Source organism: Typopeltis vanoorti, chromosome 10 (genome assembly GCF_054136105.1).
Source record: "Typopeltis vanoorti isolate ZY-2024b chromosome 10, IOZ_Tvanoo_1.0, whole genome shotgun sequence".
Classification (NCBI taxonomy): domain Eukaryota; kingdom Metazoa; phylum Arthropoda; class Arachnida; order Uropygi; family Thelyphonidae; genus Typopeltis; species Typopeltis vanoorti.
This window is the reverse complement of record NC_143558.1, coordinates 61,005,017-61,029,884: the sequence shown is the minus strand read 5'-3', so window position 1 is coordinate 61,029,884 and position 24,868 is coordinate 61,005,017. Positions and strand designations below refer to the sequence as shown.

At 35.9% G+C, this 24,868-nt stretch overlaps 1 protein-coding gene across 2 annotated transcripts in view; it reads right to left on the bottom strand.

Annotated features, from left to right (window-relative positions):
• The window catches only part of Rpt2 (26S proteasome regulatory subunit Rpt2), a 201,932-nt gene that overhangs the window by 164,976 nt on the left and 12,088 nt on the right, over positions 1 to 24,868 (bottom strand). The window contains exon 3 of one of the 2 annotated variants that reach the window (XM_090399687.1): positions 1,953 to 2,046. In XM_090399687.1, coding sequence (XP_090255813.1) covers positions 1,953 to 2,046 — 94 coding nt within the window. Of the gene's footprint in view, positions 1 to 1,952; positions 2,050 to 24,868 lie in introns of both variants that reach the window. The other variant, XM_090399686.1, reaches the window with a different exon arrangement.

The window sequence follows — 24,868 nt, the reverse complement described above, 5'->3', positions numbered from 1 at the left end:
GAAATATATATATATACAATAAAAAATGTATTGTGTGCAGAGGAGTATCTGCATGCAATATGGCAAAGAATTTCCTAGCAGGTGCACTATCTACATGTGGCACTAGAAATTTGTGGAAACAAGCTGTTCTGTGCATCATCCAAGGTCAACGGGAAAGCTGCGTGCTGCCAATGCTCTTGTGAAATAAATTCAGGAAATTTTCCAGAGAAGCCATGGAAAGTCAATCAGATGGGTGTGTGGTCAAATTGGAATTCCACATGTGACTGTGTGATGTGTTCTATGACCATCTACATTTAATTTACCCTCGTACAACATTTGAAGAAAGACAATAAAAAGATATGCCAGGATTTCTGTATGGAAATGATTAGTAGGATAGAACAAAATGAAGACTCTTTTTTGGACATCATAGAACATGTTCATGGCACCCCAAAGGCTAATGTTTTTTGCTCCATAAGCAAGAAAAAAGTGTATGGATCCTACTTTTTTTTTAGGAATCTACCGTTACTGGCAGCATGTATCTGGACATGCTACTTGAGTACCTGATACCACAATTAGACAATGATGACCACAATAGATGCTTACATTTCCAGCAAGACCAGAGCGCCTCCTCATTACCTGACAGATGCAAAGTCGTACCTTGACACGAGTTTTCCAGGCAGATGGATTGGTAGAGGGGCACCTGTAGCATGGCTACTGCATTCTCCTAACCTTAAACCAGTAAGATTTTTTATTGTGGGGGTTTGTGAAAGATCAAGTGTTTGTGCCACCACTACCAGTCAATTTAGATGAGCTGCATTTCAGAATTACTGTCATCATTGCTAAAATTATTGCAGATATCCTCTGCCATCTGTTACGGCAGAAAACTGATTATAGATGGGACGTCTGGAGAATTATTGGAGGCAGTCATATCAAACTGTGCTGAACCTTCAAGTATTACGCTACATTTGCACAGTAATAAAAATTGTTCATCTATCACTATTCACCTTCTATTGTCATTTAAATTTGTGTATCCCTTTTTGAAACATCTTGTACATCTGCTGCCACAACTATGTTCAGTCAGATCTAGCTAATCATGCCTTGGATACCTTGCAAAGAATTAAATGTGGGGAAAAAATACTATGCTTCACCATAGCAAACACAAACTTGGCTTCTTTTTTTTTTTTTTTTTAATTAGCATTATATTATTAAAAAAAAACCTACCTAATGTAAATATATATAGCTGTGTTAAACTTACCAAGATTTGGGAATCATTAATTCTTAGACCTCCCATTCAACAGCCAAGGCTACCAGCACTCATACATAATGTCCCTCTTAGGACTTTAGGCTTCTAGTCTAACATCTTCCACATATTGTGCATGAAACCTGTATTTAATTATTTCTTTGTACTATTTCATTCCATTAAGCCTAACTATGAGCTTAAACCAGCACCTAAGACTTAATACAATGATGAGTACTGTGATAATGACATGGAAATATCCAGCATGGAATACTACCACTTTAGAAGGCATCTGTGTCAGGGGAAAATGTCATTGCAGAGGTCTCTAGCATGCAAAAAAAAATATAAATAAATAAGTAAATTAAGTCAACACAGAAATCAGTATATTAGTCATAACTTAGAATAATAGCGAAATTTGTGAAGCTGATCTGGTAACATGTGTTGTGTGGAAGAGTATTAGAATGCAAGAGTCAGTAAATTTTAATATTGTCAAAGATCAATCTTGAAGATAACTGACGTCAACCAAAAACTCAATGACCAATGTTCTCAGTGGTAGATTAATACTGTATTTCTTCTCCTTCCACCTTTTTTTTTTGTTGATCAATTAAAATAACAACTCCTCTTGAACAATAATACATGCATGCACAAGCATTTTTAAATATGTAAAGCTACATTTATTCAATTATGAAACGCTTCTCAATAGCTTAACTCATATTTCTAAAGGAAAGCAATCTACCCTGTGGCAACTTGCTAGCTGCTTCTGGACCTTTCTGCCTTCTTTTCCTCTTTCCAACACGAGTAGGAACTGGAGGTTCGTATTTTCTTTTTTTCTCCTTGCAAAAAGAAAAAAATCACTATACCAGCTGCATAAATATCTAATACATCCACATTTTTAACATATAAATATTTAATTGGTAAAGCTGTATTGTATCAGAAAATTTATACAACTCCAATATTTAGTGTAGGATTTATCAAAATTTCACTTGTAAGGAAACAATATAAAAAAAAAAAAAAAAAACATGTTATAATCACTGAACTTCAATCTTAAATATCTATATTGAAACTCTACTGACCTACTAACAAGTACATTACAGAAATCTAATTCACCTGTAATACACAAGAATAACTGTGTAAGAGTTATTGTTTTTTTTTTGGGGGGGGGGAGCTGATATGAATTTTCCTCCAACTGAAGTCTTTTTTATTTCACAAAACAGCCAGAGGATTATACACAAATCAACAAACATGGCATCATAATCTCAGTTGTTTCATCAGTAAAATTCAAAATAACCAATCAATTTTATATAACAGAAAACTGAAATCATTACAATTTATGCAAAAAAAAAAAAATATATATATATATATATATATATAGTCATCAGTAAAATTCAAAATAACCAATCAGTTTTATATAACAGAAAACTGAAATCATTACAATTTATGCAAAAAAAAAGACCATATGTATTGCACAGAACAGTCTACATACCATCCACAAGCAAAGAGCATACATTTTTTACAGTTTACTATTTTCTATGAAATAAAAAATAAAAACTCAATTAGGTTTTTGATGAAACAGGGAAACTTCAACTTAGTGGAATAAACTCAACACGTGCAGAAGTAAAGATAGGCACACCATCACCCTAAGCAGTACCAATGGAAAAGAAGTGGAACAGAAGAATTAGAGAAGCACTACGTTGCCATAACTGAATTTACCAAGATGAAGAGAACAAAAACATTAGGTACTGCTTTTAGGCAGCTGTAATTAAGGTGAAAAAAAGTCATGGGAAGACTATTTTAATGGTAGGAATAGAGAAAATAAATATCAGAAAGGAAGCAAAATGTTCTGGACACTATTGAAAATCTTAGAAATGGAAAAAAAGTATTGTGAAACAAACTGAGACTAACATTCTGGATGCCTAGACTCTGAAAGAGATTAGAACAGAGCTATTATAATAACAACACACACACACACACACACACACACACACACACACACACACACACACACACACACACACACTAGTGGCCAAAATTGTGGAAACCTTTTGGAAAAAGTGTATTTTTGAGGTTTGATGGCTCATAACACCACTTTTGTTTGATGTAATAGCATAAAATTATATATCAATGGAAAGATAATTTAATCAAGAATGTAATACAACAAAGTTTGTTCAATTATCTGTATTCTATGAAAAGTTATAGCCAAATAACCAGAAAAAAGAAGCACAACTTGCTTAGGTTGATATGAAATAGCTTTCCTTCATTTGAATGTAGCCAATGGGCATGAGTGTTTAGAGAGTCAATCAGGTGTCATCTTGTTTTGGCAATGAGCCAACAAGGTCACAGCAGGATTCAGCTATTGATGTCATGTATTGGAGCTGAGAGGAGGACATTTGTCAGTGTGTTATGTGATTGCTATCAAGTTGGTTGGTTTTTTTTTGTGTTCTTTCATTTAGTGAGGTTGTAAAATGTAATAAAATTGAAGAAATGGCGCAAAAAGTTGACTGTGGTCACCCAGAAAGCAATGTAAAATAGCACTATTAGGTGAATAAGGCCAGTTATGAAGAAATTAGAAGAAAAATTGGTGGAAAATTAACCCTTTCTGACCTGAATTTTTTTTCCAAGTGAAAAAAAAAGTTCTTTCTATTTATTTTGTCTTTAGGTCTAAAAAAGCAAGCGTATCAAGTATTTTGATGAAAAATACATTTCAGAATAGGAATTCTGACCGACTGATTCCATATGGAATCATTATATTCTGGTAGCAAATATTCAACTTCTGAGCTTATACTCTATAATCCAATATATGCATATTATTCTACTAAGTCATAAAAACTGATATTGGTAAGATTACTTATAATACATACCTGTTACTATATTAAAGAAATGGAACTATGACGTACGATACCAATTGGAATCATTCGCCACATAATATGGGCTACGAAAGCCAAGACAGTTAGTGATTCCAATTGGAATCACTAGGGCAGAAAAGGTTCCAAAGGTGGCATTTCTAAATTTTTGAAGAGGTATAAGGAGACTCAGTCACTACAAAACCAGACTGGTAAAGGCAGGAAAAGGTGCACAACAGCAAGTGATGATAGAAGAATTGAGAGACTGTGCCTACATGACAGAAGAAAATCATCTGGGTGTTTACAAGATGAAATGGCGCAATACAATGTGAAGTTGAAGGACTGTTCGGCACAGACTACAGGAATTTGGTCTAAATGCTAGAATTCCACAAAAAAAATCCATTTTTATCTCTCAAACAAAATTGAAAAGATTAAACTGGGCTAAACCCATGTTAACTGGACAGCAGAACAATGGGACAGTGTTATTTGGAGTGATGAGACCGAAATCTCCCTGGTTGGTAGTGATGGCATAAAATACGTAAGAAGAATTGGAGAAGATTTGCATCCTGATTACATTACACCTACTGTGAAACACCCACTTACTGTTATGATCTGGGTTGTATGACATCAAGAGGTGTGGGCAGAATTTGCATGATTAATGGGAATATAAATGCCCAAAAATACATAAATGAAATACTTGAGCCCAAACTGAAGCATTCCACATGTGATATTTTCCAAGATAATGAAGCATGGAGATGAACCCTGGTGAAATTTATATTTCAACAGGGTTCATTTCCATGTCATGTTGCTGCTGTGTGCAAAAAATGGTTTCAAGATAATCATATTCCACTGCCCGAATGGCCTGGGAATAGCCCAGACCTTAACCCAATCGAAAATCTATGGAGCCAACTAAAGAAACTTGTTAGTCAGAAGCAACCCAGCAATAAAACCCAATTAATAGAAGCAATAATTCAATCTTGGTTTCACATTATAACAGCTGCAGAACTACAAAACTCGGTTCACTCCATGGGAAGGTGTTGTAAGGCCTTAATTAACGCTAAAGGTTATCCAACTAAGTATTAACTCACGTTGTGAGAATTTTTGTATATCTCATTTTTTCTATGTGTTTCACTTTTCTTCTTTATAACTGCTGTTCTAATAAAACATCCTTCACAAAAGTTATTGCATTACATTCTTGATTAAATTATCTTTCCATTGATATATAATTTTATGGTATTACTCAAAAAAAAAAAGTGGTTATGAGCCAAACCTCAGAAATACACTTTTTCCAAAAGGTTTCCACAATTTTGGCCACTAATGTGTGTGTGTGTGTGTGTGTGTGTGTATATATATATATATATATATATATGTGGCGATCAGCTTTTACTCGGTTGTTATACATTTGAAAAAAATAGATTTAATGACTCCAAGACCGAGATAACATATAACAACTTGAAAAATACAACATTTTTATGTATCGATTATGTGAGGCAATTTGTACCTGTAATTTACAGTTTGTTTAAATAATTCAATGTTTATTAGTATTCCTTTCCTTTATAAATACCTGAAGAAGGCTGCTATATGCCGAAACTAGTAGTATTTATCATTAAAATCTTTATATGTTATCTCGGTCTTGGAGTCATTAAATCTATTTTTTTTCAAATATATATATATATATATATATATATATATAAAGGGTGAGGGAATATAAAGATGACATAAGAATTACAGAGGAATTCCCCTGCTGAGGTCCTAGGTAATTTATGCAAGCACACTTTGAGAACAGATGTTATCAATAGCAGAATCATATTAAAAATTAAAATATTTGAAAATAACTTCATATCATCTGCATTCAAACATGTTGAACACAACAATGTATGGGATGATATGGCCATTACAACAGAATAGAAGAAACCATAACAAAACAGGTGTTTGATGCCAGGATGGCAGGGTAAAGATCTGAGAAAAATTAGGGGAGTGAAGAGTGGGCATCCAGGCTGATCATACTGATAATGAATATACTGTAAAGGAATCCAACATCATTAGCCCTGAACAATGTGTTAACACATAATCTAATATACCGTTAACTTTCTTCTTCCATTTTGTTTAAGTGACCATACCGGTCACTTAAACAAAATGGAAGAAGAAAGTTACCAAAATGAAAAGGCTTCATTATAGATCTAGTCATAAGGATGACTATATCTTTAATATCCCCTATTTCTATAAGTATTATTTCTGGAAAAATTCCATGTTACTCTTCTAAGAAAATATTATTTTTATATAAAGGCTATTGAGCCTATTTCTGTGTCATGATCTCATAGCATATGCGCATCGCAACCATATGCCTGGGGAAGGAGTGTCCTGGGTTCGATTCCCATTGTTGACGTGAGGAGCTTAAGGATCTTCCTCAGCCATAGCCAAGTTAGCCGGTCTTGGGCGTGGACAGCAGGGTTTTTCCCCCATTTTATCTGGAGTTTTTCATTCTGCAAGCAGGCAAACCGGCCCCGTGAACACACGGATCTACAGTCATAAATACTTAACCCCCCCCCATGATGGGGCTCAATTTGCCCCAGTAGGGACGGGGGAAAAAGGAAAGAACTCCATATGGATAAATAAATAAACAGCATGCATCAACTTCACAAAAGAAGCATACAAAAAAAAAAAACATCCTAAAATACATTGCTCAAAAAATACACATTAAATTCCTTAAGAATTGTCTCGATCACAATGTCACCCCAAAATTTCCGGGAATTGGCAACAGCACAATTCCCGGAAATAAAAAAAAATTGTTATCGGGTATCCAGAGCACTCATAAAACAGGCCCTAAGGAAGAGATTTAAAAAGAAACAAACAAACATATTTATATGTTCACCAAATAAAAAAAAACAGAAGAACTTTACTAAGCCCAAACGAATATTTATCAGAAAATGTCCAATCGCGTATCAACGACTACACACACAATCAATCAAAACTCAGTACGCAAAAAAATGGAATGCCCTAACAGACCCCTATAACAACAAACATGCAGCTTCCAACCCTTCGGATAATACCGCCACAGAACCTACACCAAACAATTCAATTATAAATCTATCACATTATAACCTCACACCTGATGATATCACCATCCTAAACAAAGGTCTAAACTTTGCAATATTCCCCAAAATATGTACCAAACAAAGACATTATTATTGAAACCCACATCAAACCAAACTGGAAACAGACCCCAACAAAGAAATAATATTCCAAAAAATAAACATCATCCTAAATAGCAAAATAAAAGTAAAATCCAATATTACTCCCAACCTACAAAAAAGCCCTGATATCATTAAAAAAAGAACCGAATATAATGATCACCAAAACAGACAAAGGCAACACAGTAGTCATTATAAACAAAACAGATTACCACAACAAAATAACGGCCATTTTAAATGACCAAAACACATACCAAAAAAGTCCTAAATGACCCCACTCCCAACTTCATAAAACAAATTAACAACACTCTACACATTCTAAAAATTCAAAACAAGATAGACAAAATAACAATGAAAAACACAACACTCCCACACCACACATACCCCTTCTTTATTCAGACAAATTAAAATCCACAAAGACGGTTACCCGGTATGCCCAATAGTCTCACACAAAAACACCACCACATTACGTCCGAGCGGTTAGCCTAGTGGCTATGCGCTTTGCAACCATATGCCTGAGGAAGGAGCATCCTAGGTTCGATTCCCGTCGACGACGTGAGGAGCTTAAGGATCTTCCTCAGCCATAGCCAAGTTAGCCAGTCTTGGGCGTTTACAGCAGGTTCCCCTGCCCCCCCCCCAAGTTTATCTGGGGTTTTTCATCCTGCAAGCAGGCACACATAGATACAGTCAGGAATACTTAAGACAATCCCTCCAGCCATAGGTCTGAATTGTCAGCTATGCCGGTCCCAAGCCCAGATAAAAATAGGGGGGGAAGGGGGGGATTGAGGTGGTGCCATACCTCCCTGTAAAAGGGGCTCACAGTCGTTGAATCACCACACGAAATGAAATGAATGAATCACATCACCCTTAACGAAATTCATAGCAAAACTACTCAAACTATTACTGACCAAGTCAAGATCAATGATAAAAAATAGAGATGACCTATTCCAAAAAATAAAAAACCTAACTCTATCCGACAAGACGTCCTCACTGCATCGGATGCAACTTCGCAATACACCAACATTGATGTTCCCAGAACATTAGACATCGTATGTACACTATTCACGAAAGACACACCCTAGATTCACGAACAAAATTAGCACCCAGCGCTATCATAAACCTAATCAAACTAGTAATATCAGCAAACTTCTTTAAATTCAAAAACAAGAAAGACAAAATAACAATGAAAAACACAACCCCCCCCCCCCCACCACACACACACATACCACTTCTTGATTCAGACAAATTAAAACCCACAAAGACGGTTACCCGGCATGCCCAATAGTCTCATACAAAAAACACCACCACATCACCATCTACATGGTTAGCCTAGTGACTATGCGCTTCGCAACCATATGCCTGGGGAAGGAGTGTCCTAGGTTCGATTCCCATCAACAATAACATTTACCATATTTTCCGGTGTATAAGACGCACTTCTTTACCTTAAAAATTCATCTTAAAAATGGGGTGCGTCTTATATAATGAAGGTAAAGGATTGTTTCCTCTTTTCAAAGTCATAAGCACTCCCTTTTATGTAGCCTACAAGATCTTTGTAGGTGGTTAATGGTGCAATCAAATTGATGCGTGACCTTCACATGACTTCTAGCGCGTCATTGGCTAAGAGCGGGGAGTCCCTATTCAAGTTTCATAATATCTTATCCGAGTAATCAGTTACTGATGTTTATCAGTATTGAGTTGAGAAAATTTGTGTTCAGTTTGATATTTCCCCGTAGATTTTAGTGATGGAAAAAAATAGGCGACATTCATATACTTCAAGTTACAAATTGCAGGTTGTAAAATATGTGGAAGAACACAGGAATAGGGAAGCTGAAAGACATTTTGGACCTCTGCCTACAGAAAAAATTATTAGAACTTGGCGTGGTCAGAAGGAGATTTTGTACAATTTGCGTAATGAAAAGCACGCAGAACGTGGAAAAATTGTGAAGTGGCCAGAACTAGAGGCTGAAGTTTTGAAATGGTGCAAGAAAATTGGCAAAATGGCATTGCCAATTCAACAAAAATGATTCGTACACATGCAGTTAAAGTAGCCTGTGAGTGTAACATTGAAGATTTTAAAGGTGGTGCGTCATGGTGTTAAAATTTCATGAAACGCAGTGGACTTTGTATGCATACAAAAACAAAAATCAGTAAAAAAATGCCAAAAGAATATGAAGACAAAATTATTTCTTTCTGAAAGGTCAGTTTACTATTAAAAATTACCTATTGTTTCATCCATTTTTTTTTTTTAAATCATACTTTAAAGTTTAGGTTTTTTTCCAGAAAATTGTATTAAATTTCTTGGGTGCGTCTTATACACCGGAAAATATGGTATATCCAAATTTTCGGGGCCAAAATATTAGCTGACAATTAGCCGAATTCTTCCTATCACATATAGAATCACACCCACTCAGCCCTCCTTCCTTCCACCCCCACCCCTGGCATCACTTTTTATGGCCAATACTTGGATGATATTCTATGTATTGGAGAACCAACAGGCATGACCACTTTACAAGCATCGCTTAACAACTTCAGCAACAGACTAAAATTCACTATAGAAACAGAACATGAAAAATCCATAAATTTCCTAAACCTGACATTAATTAAAACAAACAACAAAATAGCCACAAAAATATCCCACAAGCCCACGCATATCGGAAACTACCTCCACTTTAACTCATACCAACCTTATTCTATTAAAAAAATCAATCATCCTAGCACAATTTATAAATGCTTACACGTTTTCGACAACACGTAATTATCTCAACACAGAAATAAAGAAATTAATACAGATTTTTAAAAACCAAAATTACCCAATACAACTAATAAATGAAGATAACAAAATAGCAAAAACCCATCAAAACAAATCATCAAACTGCCATACATCCAGAACACATACAAAGCCTACAAATACATTTTCAAACACAACGAATATAAGTTAGTGTTCACCACGAACCAGAAATTGGCAACACTTTTAAAACTTAAAAAATCTCTCTCTCTCACACACACACACAAAGAAATACTAAAACACCACAATGTAGTTTACAAATTTCCATGCCAACAAGACTGTGATGTCACCCACACAGGTTCAACGATCAGATCTTTATGGGCAGACTACAAGAACACTATCCTGACTGCAACATACCAATTCCAGAACATCTTAACAATAAAAAATGCAGAAAAACAGAAATATCAGTCCACACCCTTGAACTGAAGCATACCCCACAAATCGACAAAGTCATAATAATAGACATACAGGAAAACAAAACAATGCTTAGAATATCAGAAAAATTAGCGATAAAATGTGACAAAAATTCAATAAACATCCACCACTCCTACATAATCTCTGAGGGTTGGAAGTTCCAAAACATAAAAATTAGGTCACAACAAATAGAATACAACATAGATACACCAAAGACAAAAACACCAAGCCGGCATGACATAGCCAGCACTTCCCCGAGCTCCGAAGACGATGGACTGTCGAAACGGCTCACACCCCGTTACTCCCACCCCTGATCTTATCCCATCATATCCCTCTCCTTCCCCAAAAATTTCTATCTTTCGCCTTTCCCAAAGAATTCTCTGCCCACCCTTAAAAAACCCAGGTTTAAAATTTACACACCTCCTGCTCACTGAAAATTCTCCTGCATCTCTCTATCCCCACTTTTCCAAACTCCTCCCCCCCCCCCCTTCCTTTCAGTCATACTTAAACAGCAGATAAATGTACATTGCCATATACCGGATGCTGCTGAATAAGAAGAAACCAACAAAGGTTTTCTTCTTATTCAGCAATTTCTACAAAGGTAGGTACGAATTATTCCTCCTATATATTCTTCATATACCTGTCTTTAAAACATCAGTAATGCCCTAAAAATTGAGTAAAAAGCCAATGACACTATAAAAAAGAAGTACTCCTAAACAAAAATAGGCTAAATAGCCATAAAAATAATATGCCCTATTTCTATTTATTTTATATTGCTGAAATGAAGCTCTTTCTTTGATAATTATTATTACACATCAACTCTCGGTTGGTATGTAATAGTAATTGCACACCAACCGAGAGTTCGTTTATGAAAATACAATTCTCTGACATAGGATTTGACATGCTTTGGTATGGAATGAGGATTTCTGCCCCTTTAGGCTTTCTGCCTGGTCTCCAAAAAGAACAGTAAGCTGGTGCAGTCTAGTGGTTTGTTTGCTGCTGGCTGAGCAAAGGCTTAGCTTGGTGGCAGTACTTGCTTCTGGTCGTGCTGGGTTGAGATTCAGATTGTTGATCAGACTGAGTACAGAGATTCATAAGATATCCAGTTTTGAAGCTGCTTGGGAGAGTGACTTTTCAGGTTACTCATGAGTTTTTGGAATTGACAATTTGAACAAATGAATTGCCTGGTCTCTGAAGAGAACCAACCAATTCGAAACAGCTATTAGGCTAGCGAAATCTTGATCAAATACGCTAATAAAAGTGAATATATATATATATATGGAAGCCTGGGCAGCATTCGAATCTTTTATGTAGCACAAGATAAAGAAACTATGATGCCAAAGATTCAAGGATTGTATTCTCATAAGTTCTCTGGTCATTTTGACACTTTCAAAGTTTCTACGTATATTTGGCTTTGAAATAAGGTTGGACCTTTAATATCACCAATTTCTTTTAACTCATTTAAGTTCAGCATATAACAGGGAAAACTTCAACTAGAAAACATACAACCTTATGTGTCTTTATTTTAACTTGAATTAGTATTGTAGAAGTAATGTAATCAAGTAAATGTAAGTATTAAAAATGATAACATTTATAAAACTGTAACAAGTTTTTTGCTGCGTTAGAAAACACAGTATAATTGATAAGAAACATTCTTGTCCTCTATATTCCAACTAACACATTTTACGCTAGGATAAAATACACATGGAAACAAGCATATAATTTATCAAATATAGAATAGTGGTACTTGCAGTCTTCTTAGCAAGTTAATTATATGGACTGCATGGTGTTTGAGATGCTACTCATATTGGTATTTTTAGGAATGAGAAAACACTGTAGGTGATTTATTAACTAAAATAATTTAATCATTATTTCATCATCAATACTTCATGTAGAAAAAGCAATCACTTCACATTCAATCTTTACAATTTTTTTACTTCTATCTCATTCAAGGTACTACGTGAGAGACTAAAGTGAAAAAATAAAGCAAGGTCTGAAAGTCCTAATTTGTGGCATCTAGAGGACAAGAATGAGTGCTCTTGAGCAATGACTTGATCAAGAGCATTCAATTCTTTTATGGCAAATGAGTATTCTCTCCTCTCATTCCCAGATGCAAGGCAATTTTATGCATCGGTATTTAGGAAAATCTATCTCAACAAATATATGTTGAGGAAAATTTTTTCGATGTAAAGATAGATTCAAGGAAAAGTTTATCATACATGTATTTGCTTCTATCAAGGTTTTTTTTTCTGGTAGGTTTCATAGGGGATATTGAAGGCTGTGTACAAATCCTAAGCAGACATAATGGTGGCACCAGATGCTGTCTGTATTCAGAATCTCTGAATACAGACATACCTGAGCTGGATTTGCAATCATAGGATAGCATACAGCTGCAGGGTAGCAAACACACAGCATATCTAAAGATTGCAGCCAGTATTTAGGAGAAGATAATTATTATTTATCATCATCACACCCTCCATGAAGTCAGCAGACTCATCTCAAGTGGTTCGAATGACTGACAACATATTTGTCATATTGAACCTAAAATCGTTAACACTCCCTGCATTCATAACATATTCTGGTAATGTCACATTCACTTGCTATTCTCCATGTAAAAAAATCTACTCCTCACTCCCTTCTTTGCCATACTCTTACAAAATTTCTGAGGACATAGAAAAAAAGACATTTTTTTTGTATGTTATGAAAGTTATACCAGACTGCATTTTTTCAGGATTTTCCCCAAGGTTTTTTGAATTGATACAAAAACATATAAATAGGATGGCAATGGATTTACTAAAGTTTTTTTTTTTTGGGGGGGGGGGGGGGGATTTTATTGATCCAGCAGATCACCAGCCATTGGCTAAGAGGTATTGTGACTGGTTAAATTCAGTACTGAGAGAATTATCATCAAAGGAAATCAATTTTCTCTCTTAACCTATTTTTATAATGGCATACTATTGAAAAGTGTGGCACCAAATAATGATGGATGTCACAAACATCTATATCAAAGGAATAGGAATAGTGCTAACATTGCTTCTATTATGGCTGCAGATACTATCAATGAACAGGTCATGGGAAGACAATTTCATCTAATATAGCCAAACTGTGACCATCATCATCATCAAATTCCTGACATGTACCCTCAAGGGGTGTACAGGATATGATAGTACCACATGAAAAATTTACATCATTACTAACTACCTATCTACAATTTTCCTCCAAATCAGTCTGTTACTTCTCAAGACTCCAACATTATCAGATCTTATATTTCTATCGTCTAAGGCACTTTGTACCATATCAATCCACCTATATCTTGGTCTTCCTCTGGGTCGTTTTCCTGCCAACCTGGCAGAGAACACTTGTTTTGCTAATCTTTCCTCGCCCATTCTGTTTAAGTGACCATACCACCTGAGATTAACTCTGCTAACGAATTCCTGGATGCTGACAATGTCAAGTTCTTTCCTAATATCCTCATTTTTAATATGATTTGGAATTGATGCCATCTGTTCACACCTCTAATCTTTCTCAGGACTCTCGTATCTGTGGTCTCTAGTCTTTGGTCAAGTGTTTTACTTCTGACCCAGCTCTCAGCTCCTGTCTTGTATACAGCTAATTTAGTGTTCTGACTAATTTCTCTCTTATTCCATATGAATTTATTCAATTGACTGCCTACCATACCAGCTTTGTTGATTCTGTTGTCTATTTCCATATTTAATTTAAGATCTTCGGTAAAAATCGTGCCTAAGTAGCTGAAATATTTTACTTGTTCCACAGGTTCCCCATTCACAACACAGTTGACATTTTCAACAATTCTACCTATTTTCATTGTCTGTGTTTTTAATGCTGACCTTCATACCATATCTATTACAACAGTTGTTCAATTTAGTCAGGGAATCTTGCAAATTTGTAGCGGATTTATTTAGAAGTATAACATCGTCCACATAAAGCAAAGAGCTGACATTAACATCTCCAATTCTGATATCGTGTTTAATACCACTTTCCTTCATAATGTGATCCATATAGATAATGAATAACAGAGGTGATAATGTACATCCTTGTCTTTTTCATATGTTAGAATGAAAGGAAGGAACAAGGAGAAGGGGCCATCCCTGAAGATACAAAAGGAAGTAGTGAGTATACAAGTAAGAAGTAAGCTTTTTGCATGGAGTGTAAAAGAGAATGTACTGCCTGAGCGGGTGGTGAAAGTGTAAACAGTGAATGAGTTTGATGGTATGATCGACTTTGTATTGATAGTGTTGACCTCCCATGATGAGTCTTGTGACTTAATGGAGGTCAAGAAGATAATAATGAAATTTTGTTGATAAAATTCACTATAATGACTCACTTTAATAAAGATTCATCTTGTTTCTTGGAAACATAAGAGCCTCATTTAACTTAGTGTATATATCTGAAAATGCTAACATAAATTTGTATTTTTTCAATCCCAATGCTCCATTGATAACTGAATGCAACAAAAAGATTCTGCAATTATATATCTTTTCAAATGATTTCCTTTCAATAACCATCTTATTCTGTGCATAACAGAACAACTTTCAAATTCGCCATCAATGATTAGTGGTCTTTCACTAAAATGCCTGGCAACTATATGTTGTCAAGTAATTACTGATCTAAAAAAACAAATGTTCTTTTTTTTTTTTTAAAGTTAGCAATAAAACCACATTGTTGAAAATCACAGCTGGTGTTCTGTCCAAAGCACACATTATGATGGTGGAAAAGGATTTTTTTTCTCTTAACTGTGAAAAAAGTTCTTAAGAGTATCAATAGTTTGCAATATAAAAATACTGTAGATAACTGATAAGTTGTTAGCAACTAAAGTTTTTCTGTAACTTTTTCATTCCTGACAATGATACATAGGTAAGCATATACACTGCTTGGAAAGAAGTCAACAGACACTATAGTGAGAGGAACAAACAACCATGGCACCCATCTTAATAAGATGTAGGATCTTCTTTTGCTGTGATGACTGCAGCAATCCTACGGGGCATACTTTTCACAAGTGAATGATAGCAATCAATAGTAATTTCGGACCATTCTTCAGTAGGCACATAATGAGGTCCTGCAATGTTGTTAGACAGATGTCCCTTGACCTCACTGGACCCTCCAGTTCATCCCATGGTTGTTCAGTAGGGTTAGGATCAAGGATCTGTGGAGGCCAGTCAAAGTGTGGTAATGTTCATGTCCACAAACTCACAGTTACAGCAGCAGCAGCCTTGGTGCATTGTCCTACTGAAAAAGACAATGGTCAGTTCTGTAGAAACACAAAGCAGGAAGCATTGCATTGTCCAGAATGTTCAGATACCTCTTGGAGTTCAATGTGCATGGCACCACAGAGGTCCATGGCCAAACCAAGAAAAACAGGACCATACCATCACACTGCCACTTCTGAATTTCATAGTTGGGGTTATGCACTCTGATAAGAGATGTTCATTGAACATTCACCACACCCTTCCATCTGCTCAGTAGAGGGTGTAGCATGATTTGTTGTTCCATAACACAGCTTTTCAAGCTTCCACTGAAGATGCTGCATGTTGGTTCAGGTAATGTGGGGTTTGCATATTATGGTCCTACCATGGAAACCCACATTATGAGGCTCAGTTCTGAATGTTTTTTGTGCAGATTCTTGTTCCAGTTCATGCCTGGAACTCCGCATTTAACATGTCAGCAGACGAATGGTAGTTCCTTACATATTATCCTTCATAGCATCTTACAGTTACATTCGCTGATGGTATTTGGTCGTCCACTGCAGGTAGCACTTGCAGTTGACTCCCTGTGGTTCCATCTCAGTATGGCATCACAGATTGTTGACCTCGAATGACCCAAATTGTCAAATAGAGTCATGCAACACGGCATCCTTCAAAACACCTCTTTCAAACTCTGTAAGTTCCTTTCCCACATGCATTTCACCTAGACACAGTTGCACTGACTTGGGAACATCATAATCCTCCAATTTATACTGGCTACAAATATGTGACTCATCACGTGGCATGAAGGGATGTCTGCAGACTTCTTTCCAAGCAGAGTTGATATGTTATATTTAAATATAACATATCAATGCTGGAGTACCTCAGGGTTCTGCATTCAAACCTACACTCTTTCTCCTATATATCAATGACCTCTCTCTCTCTCTTTCTTTTGTTCTGACTTCAAATCCTGTTCATACTTTTGGTAATGACAGTACTCTAAATACCTCTTCTTCACTCAAGAAATCTCATACAAATCCCTCTTTAGGTTAAATCATTCGTTAAATCCCATACAAATCCCTCTTCTGGCTTAAATCATTTAAATCATTAGTTATGGAAGATCAAGATCTTTCATAACTAATGATTTAAATACTGATTTCACATTCTCAATGTGAGGTGAAGACAACTTAGTAAGTTAACACTATGAAAACTTATTCCAGTTTTATTACCTGCAAGAAAGATAATACTTCATTGCCACTTACTTTTGACAATGTCTCATCCTTTCAAGATCAATTCTTCCTTCTTTGGCTAACTGCCACATCTAGCTTATCCTGGCACAAACATATCAGATTAATAGCCTCATTGGCCTCTAAAAAAACTTATTTTTCATTCAAAACATTTCTCTCCTGCTTAACTTATTAACACTTAGCAGTCAAAGATCTGACCACCTTAGAATATTGTTCCCACATTTGGGGTGGTGCATCCAAAACCTCTCAAGAATTAATGATATTGCACAGAGCAAGGTAATGCACTTCTTTCATGGGTATTGCTCCACTTGAACTGGAAAATTCCTTCCTCTGCTTTCTTCTAATCATGTAAGAACTAGAGCAGTCAATGTTCAATCCATAAACTATCCAAATCCAAACATTCTGAATGAACTTATCTTCCTTCAATTTCATCCATCTCTATTTTATGAACCAATCTTCCCCCATACTGTTTTTCCAATATTTACAATCCCCAACTTTTTAATAAACATATTAATAGATTGCTTCTTTCTACTTAATCACTTTCCCACACATGGCACTGTCATATCACAGTGTCTTATGAGCTTTCATGTGTGGGGTCATGTATATATAATACAGTAAAGTTTCATTATCACCGGAGTGCTTTCATCCAGTTATGAAATTTGCTTGCTGCAGTTTGTTACATGGTTGATTACATTCATTAGTCTTGAAACAGCGACTCATCAACGGAATAGAAATCGTTGGCATCCCCCCCCCCAATCATCTGTACAGCTGGTGATATTAATTTCTTTAGGCATTAACTGCAAATGTGCAATAATCTGAGCTATGATATAGAAAATAAGGAACTTTTTTTTTTTTCGGCAATTTTATTTCCAAAGTGTGGAATTCACAATAACACATCAGAGGCAGGATATCAAATTATACCCTTTATCTGATAGGTTTCAAGAAAAGATATCCTATGTCAATGATGCAATCCAAAATCAGAATAAAACTACAGGTAATAAGGAATTCAGCAGCTGACCAAATGTGCATGTTTAACACTCATATTTTAAATAACTTAATCTATTCAGCACAAACATTAACATGCAATAAATGAATAGAAGTGAAAATAGGTCACTATGTCTTGAGCACATATCTAAGGTTTAAACTGAATGGCAGTTAAAAGCAGATCCGAATCAGAAGAACTGAAGCCAGTTCTGAAAAGAGTAGAAATACATCACCAGTAGGAATGCACAGAACAGTTTCATTTGAGGCTATATGGTGTGAAATATAGGCCAATAAGATCAAATATATAACTGGTTGCTGTTATAATCCAGGGGTATAAGGAAGAATGTAGATGACATTCACTGGCAAATTATCACGATGAGTGAAGGTTGAGTCATTATTGTGGAAAATTTGAATTATGTGGACATAGATTAGAAGAAGGAATGGTCACAGGGAGGGAGGGAAAGAAATGGAATTTATGCAGCTACTGAGAGATAACTGCCTGAGACATCTTGCAAGTAGTATTAGACTGTATACCCAGAGTCAGAAAGATGAATCAGGTAGGAATCATATGGACGAATAGCATCATTAAGAAGGAGTTGTAGACAAAGAAAAAGTTGTGGAGGGAATATAAAGAAAAAGGAGGTTGGCATGTCCATGAGTAGTAAAAGTACAGGGACAAAGAGTGACCTATATGGTAAGCAAGGCCAAAGATAATTATGAGAAAAACTGAACTGATGAGTCCAATTATTCCTCTTTAACTTGTCACATAGAGTGACAAATAAAAGAGGAATAATTATGGATCACTTTAAAAACCACTGATTATGAGCAGTAACTAAGCAAACCAAATAGTTGAATTACTGAGTGATTATTCTACAATGGTGTATGATCTAGGTGATGATGCAGCAATGCTGGATGTGACACTGACTGATGGGAGAATAAAGGGCAAAGAAACAGAGGTGCTTAGAATATTCCAAAACCTCAATGTGAACATGCCATGGGATTAAATGGCATATTAGCCTGTGTATTACAAGGATATACAAGGAAATTATCAACTCCTCTGACCAAGATGTTTAATTTAAGCCTCAGTACTGAGAAATGCTAATGGAGTAGAAAAAGGGCAAAACAGTCCCACTGCATAAAGGGGACTCTGAGACAGAAACTGCAAATTGCAGGCCGATCAGTACATCAGTAGTGATGGCTAAGGTATCGAGAAATTGGCAAAAGACAATTCAGGGCTGGGTGAAAAGGAATATGATACTTTATAAGGGACAGTATTGTTTTATGAAGAATAGGTATTGCCTTAGTAATTTGCTTACTTTTTATAATAAAGTGACAATGGAGTTGGAATAAGAGAAATGGACTAAGGAAAATGGAATAAGGGAAATGGCTTTGCAAAGGCATCTGACAGAATTCCACTTAGAACTCTGTTGCATACATTAGAGTAAATTGGGATGGATATGAATCTGTAGATTTGTATTACAGTGTGACTGATGGACAGATATCAAAGATTGGTTTATGGAGGAGCTGAGTCCAGGTGGTATAGCACAGGGATTAGTACTACTTGGTTCCCTGTCATTTAATTTGTGCATCAATGATACAGGAAATTATTTGACAGCAACCATTCAGCTGTTTGCTGATGATGGAAAAAAAAAAAAAAAATTGAGAGGAGTGAGTCAATGAAGATGATGTAGAGATCCTGGAGGATGACTTAAATAGACAGGTAGTATATGCAAAGGTAAATGGCTGCCAGTTTAATGTAGTGAAGTCTAAGGTGATGCACTTAGAGAAGAAGAGATCACAAGCTGGGTACTATATTAATGGAACTGAACTTCAGGAAACTGATGACACCAGGGACTTGGGGGTAATGATGAATAGGGAGTTGAAGTTTAGAGGACATATTGCAAAGGTAGCCAAAATTGTGTTCAACAATTGTTGAACACACTAACAAACAGGAACAGAGAAGTTATTGTTTCCCCTTTATAAGACGCCATCTGAACTACCACATGCAAATCTGATCACCTGGATTCTGTGGAAATGAAGTGGTGGAGAGGATCCAGAGTTCAGTGAAAAAGATTGTGACAGGTACATGGAATGCTTCCTATGAGAATACATTGAAGTTCTGTGGAATTCAAAAACTAGCTGACAGGCAAAAAAAGAAGAGAAAACATAGAGCATATAAGTTATTAAGGGGGGTTCTACAGGATTAGCACTGAAGACTTTTTTCCAGTACATGGTAAGAAGGGAGAGAACAAAGTCACCCATGGAAATTGTGTAACAGCATGGCTAATGAAGGTGTTAAGACTAGATTTTTTTTCTTGAAGGATGGTGCATGGGTGGAATGGATTGCCAGACGTAGCTGTGAATACTTTATCAATGAATGAGTTTAATGAAAAGTATGACAAGTTTCATCATCATCAATTTCCTGATATACCCTCAAGGGGAGTTCAGGCTACTATGACAGCATTACATGATTAACTTTAAATTCTTTTTAATCTCTTATCAACAATTTTCCTCCAAATTAGTCTATTACTTTTCAACACTCCAATACTGTTATATCTAACATTTCGTTCTTCAAAGTCATTTCTGACTCAATCAATCCATTTTTTCTGCCATCTTAGCATCAAGCATTTGTTTTGCTAATTTGTTTTGTTTTGCTTTCCTCTCCCATTCTATTTAAATAGCCATACCACATTAGATTAGCTCTTTTTACACATTATTGAATGCTAACAATGTCAAGCTCCTCCTTAATATCTTCATTTTTAATATGACTCTGCCATTGATTTCATCTGTTCAGGTCCCTAATTTTTCTAAGAACTTTCATATTTGTGGTCTCTAACTTTGGTCAAGTGCTTTATTTCTAACCCAATTCTCTGATCCATAACTTAAAAATGGTCTCAACTGGTATGACAGATACTGGGTGAATAATGAATTGATTCCATGGGGATATGAATGGCTACTGAAAGCAGATCAGAATACAGTCATGTTATGATTATATAGCACTATTTGAAGTAACCTAAAAAATTTATTACTGAATTTTATATTAAAACTAGGAACTAAAACATGATTACTTACTGGCTCAGATGCTCCTAGCATTTATCAATTATAGTAGACAATACACAATGAGTGTATTTTATCAGTGAACTCCAAGATCTTGGGGGGGGGTTAAACCAAATAAACTAGGGCAATAAATCCATTGTGCTTTAAACTGCATGTTCTTCTGGCTAATTTCTGTTTTATAGGATGAAAAACCCAAGTTTATAGAAGGAGAAACTGCCGCTGCTGTATGAGGCAAACTTAGTTTCAACTGAAAAGTCGTTATAAAGGTTCTTCAAATCTAAGATTGGATTTCGACTTTCCAAACAAAGGGCATCATCAATAATGAGTTACGGGGAGGCGGTGGGCAAATTCCTTATGATACTTTCAGCACCGACATGTATATAAAATTTTGCAATGTCAACTCATTTTGTTTAAATAAAAAGAAGTTTGGCTAGGATCTCGGCAATAGGAGGCTACCTTAATCAAACACTTACTGCTTAACAACAAAATGCAGTTTTAACACACAGAAATAATTACAGTAGGCAAGAAAAGGTTAAACTAGAATAAAAGCAAAGAGAAACAAGTATAATGTATATTAATATTACAGTAAAAAATATATTCATTAAAAATATTGAATGACCTGAAAGCTAAAAGATGAACACTGCATTGCATATTCCTGAATGCTAACAATGTTCAGTTCCTTCTTAATATCTTCATTTTGAATATGATTCTGCCATTGATGGCATCTGTTCATTCCTCTGTCCCCTTCTATGATTTCCAATCTTTGATCAAGTGTTTTATTTCTAATCCAGCTTTCAGATCCATAAGTTAAAACTGGTTTGAACACTGTCTTGTATACAGCTGGTAAATGTAGAAATAGACATGTAAATGTCTATTTCTACATTTACTTTGCCACCCTCACTAAATATTTCCCAAATAGCTGAAACGTTTTTCTTGTACTAAAGGTTCTAAATTCAAGATGCAATTAATGTTTTCAATGTTCTTGTCTATTTTCACAATCTTTGTCTTTTTATTGCCGATTTTCATATCAAATTTAATATAGTTATTCAAATTTAGTAAGGACTTTTGGACTTAATTTTGTACTGGATTTATTTAACAGTGCAACTGCATAAAGTAAAGACATGAGTTAAACTTCTCCAAGTTTGATATCAGGCCTAATCCACTTCATAATGTGATCCAATATAGATGATGACTAACAGTGCAGATATTGTGCATGCATCCCTGTCTATTAACATCAAACCATCTCCTGTTATCCCTTTAATTCTAACTGCTAACATATACAACTGAAATGTAGACAATGCACTGCTCAATATAATGCGTCATTTGGAGCAGATAACTGTAGTTTTGAAAAAGATTTATTCTTTGTATAAGTTAAGGGATATTACATCCCATATCATTTCTTAGCCGAATAAGAAACTCAAAGAGTTTCATGCTGAATATAGTAGAAACTATATAAAGTTCGGCGATTTCAAGCGTAAGCAAATACCTGGGTACTGCAGCAACTGACCCTTAAGGTAGTGCAAGCTGAGGCAACTCATGTCAAAGGTGGAGCAAGCTCCGATCACTATTCTTGATATTTACCCATAATGTGAACTTAGCTCCTAGGAGCTGTATTACTGTTCAACATTATGAGAGGTCACTACCCAGACCGGTTTTATTCTTTGCCCCTTATGTGATTTTTCAGATCTACAAAACAAAAACAAATCTTGTTATATTCCCATGATTTTTTTCAACTATTTGTTTTAAAGTAAAAATCTCATTTTGACAACCTCTTTTGGCATAAACCCAACTAGATCTTTTTCAAGTTTCATTTTCACAACTTTCTCTGAATTATGTAGCATACCTGCTATAAAAACCTTTATATCTCTATAATTCAGCATTTCTACTCAAATACCATCCATTCCAGCTGGTTTGGGTTTTACCTATGTATTAATATGTACTGATTGTATTCCTCTGGAACATTTTCTATCACTACTTCTTTCATTTATCAATGTTTCAAAGTAATTATTCCCAAAAATCTAAAATATCTATATAAAATTTCAGATTTTTTTTTTTTAATGTGGTTTCCACCCATAAAAGGTTATTAGTACACCTATTGTACATTTGTACCGTGGGTGTGCTAAGGATTTTTTCTCCATTTTTATTAATTTTGTCATTTTTTTGTAATTATTTATTTATTTATTTATTTTTTAGCCTGGAAACCATGCTATAGAGATCAAACATGGAACTTTTTTTTAAAGCCACTTCAGGCCTCCAATAAGTGATGCAGTGGTCTCACATCAGGCAATGAAATTCATCTCCCACCTAAAGACAATCACAAACATTCATGTCCATGGCAAGATTAGAATCTGCAACCTGTTGGTTGGAGAGCAGGTATGCTAACCACTCAGCCAACCACGAAGCAATACAGGTAGGCCATCTACCAGTGAATCTCCAAGGTGTGCTTCTTGTTTTCTAACTTTTATTTTTTCTTGAATAATATGTGTGCATTCGTGTCTATGATTTGCTTCTGAAAGCTGCTCTACTGTGATTCTTTTTTTAACTTTCTTAATTTTCTTTTTGGTATGTTATTCAATTTTATCCTGCTCAAAATTAAACGGTGATTACTTCCTATTTCACATTCCCTGTATATTCTTGTATCCTGAATCAGAGTGAAGACTATTAGAGTAACATGGTCAATGAGATTTATTTTTTAGTGTCTGCTCCATGTAAATATGTGCACATCTTTATGCTGGACTAGTCCACGTCCTGAACAGAAATCCAGTATGAACTTACCATTTTAGCTTTACTCTTCTCTCCAAATTGTTCGAACACATTTCCTATTCTGAACAGAAGAATATTTCCAATTCTTCTGTTCAGATATCCAACAAGAAGAAAATTTTCCTCTTTCTTTCTGTCAGCTGCCCTCTCTAATGCCTCTAAAGAATTTTGCACCTCTTCCTTAAGTAGAACCTTCTGTGGGACTACAGACATAAATAATTTTCAATGTCTGTTTCCCATTCTGATGTTTGCCCACATTGCTACTTGATACTTACTGCCATATGAGAAGATTATCCTTGAATTAGTGTTAAGTACTTATAGCTACTACTCCCTTTCCCTGTCCATTAATGCCTGAACATAAACCATAACATCTTGTACAGGTATCCCTTGCTCAACCGGGATTTGATTAATGCGGCGAAATTAATTGCGGCAATCCCTTGATATACACGGCAAGAGTTTTGATTAACATGCTTTTAACCCTGTGGAGCTCGCAGCTGATTTTCAGGACCCACCTTTCCTAATTGGGTTGTGGGGGCAACAGCTGCAAGGGGAACTTCCAATAGTCACGATCCTCTGCCACCAAGCTAAGGTGTTCTGGTGGGATTCCCAAACATGTCCACCCAAGGTTTTGGATATAATCTATCCAGCGAGTCCTTGGCCTCCCACCCTCTGGCTTGGCAAAGAGGGCCTGCTGAGGGAGCCTCTCTTGTGGCATTCTGACCAGGTGCCCGTAACAACGTAACTGTGGTCTCTCAACATGGAGAAGCAGTGGTTGAGTATTGAGGGTTTCCCGAATTGCAGAGCTTCTGACTCTGTCGAGTCTTGTCAGCCCCGCAACCCCTCGAAGGAGCCTCATTTCAGCAGCTTGGATTTGTGTCCATATTCTTTTGGTCATTACCCAACTCTCATGACCATAGGTGAGGATGGGGGACATAGACTGTAGTGAAGACAGCCAGATTTGCCTTCTGGCTTAACTCCCGCTTCAATACTACTGAATGGCCAAGCTCCCGCAACATTGAGCTTGCTAAGCCAATTCGAGTATCTAGCTCTACGTCCCATTTTCCATCATTCGTGAATATGGACCCAAGGTATTTAAACTTCTCCACCTGCCTCATTGGGACTCCACTTACATGTAGAGTGCTGGGATGGTTGTCTTGAGACCACAAATGTTTC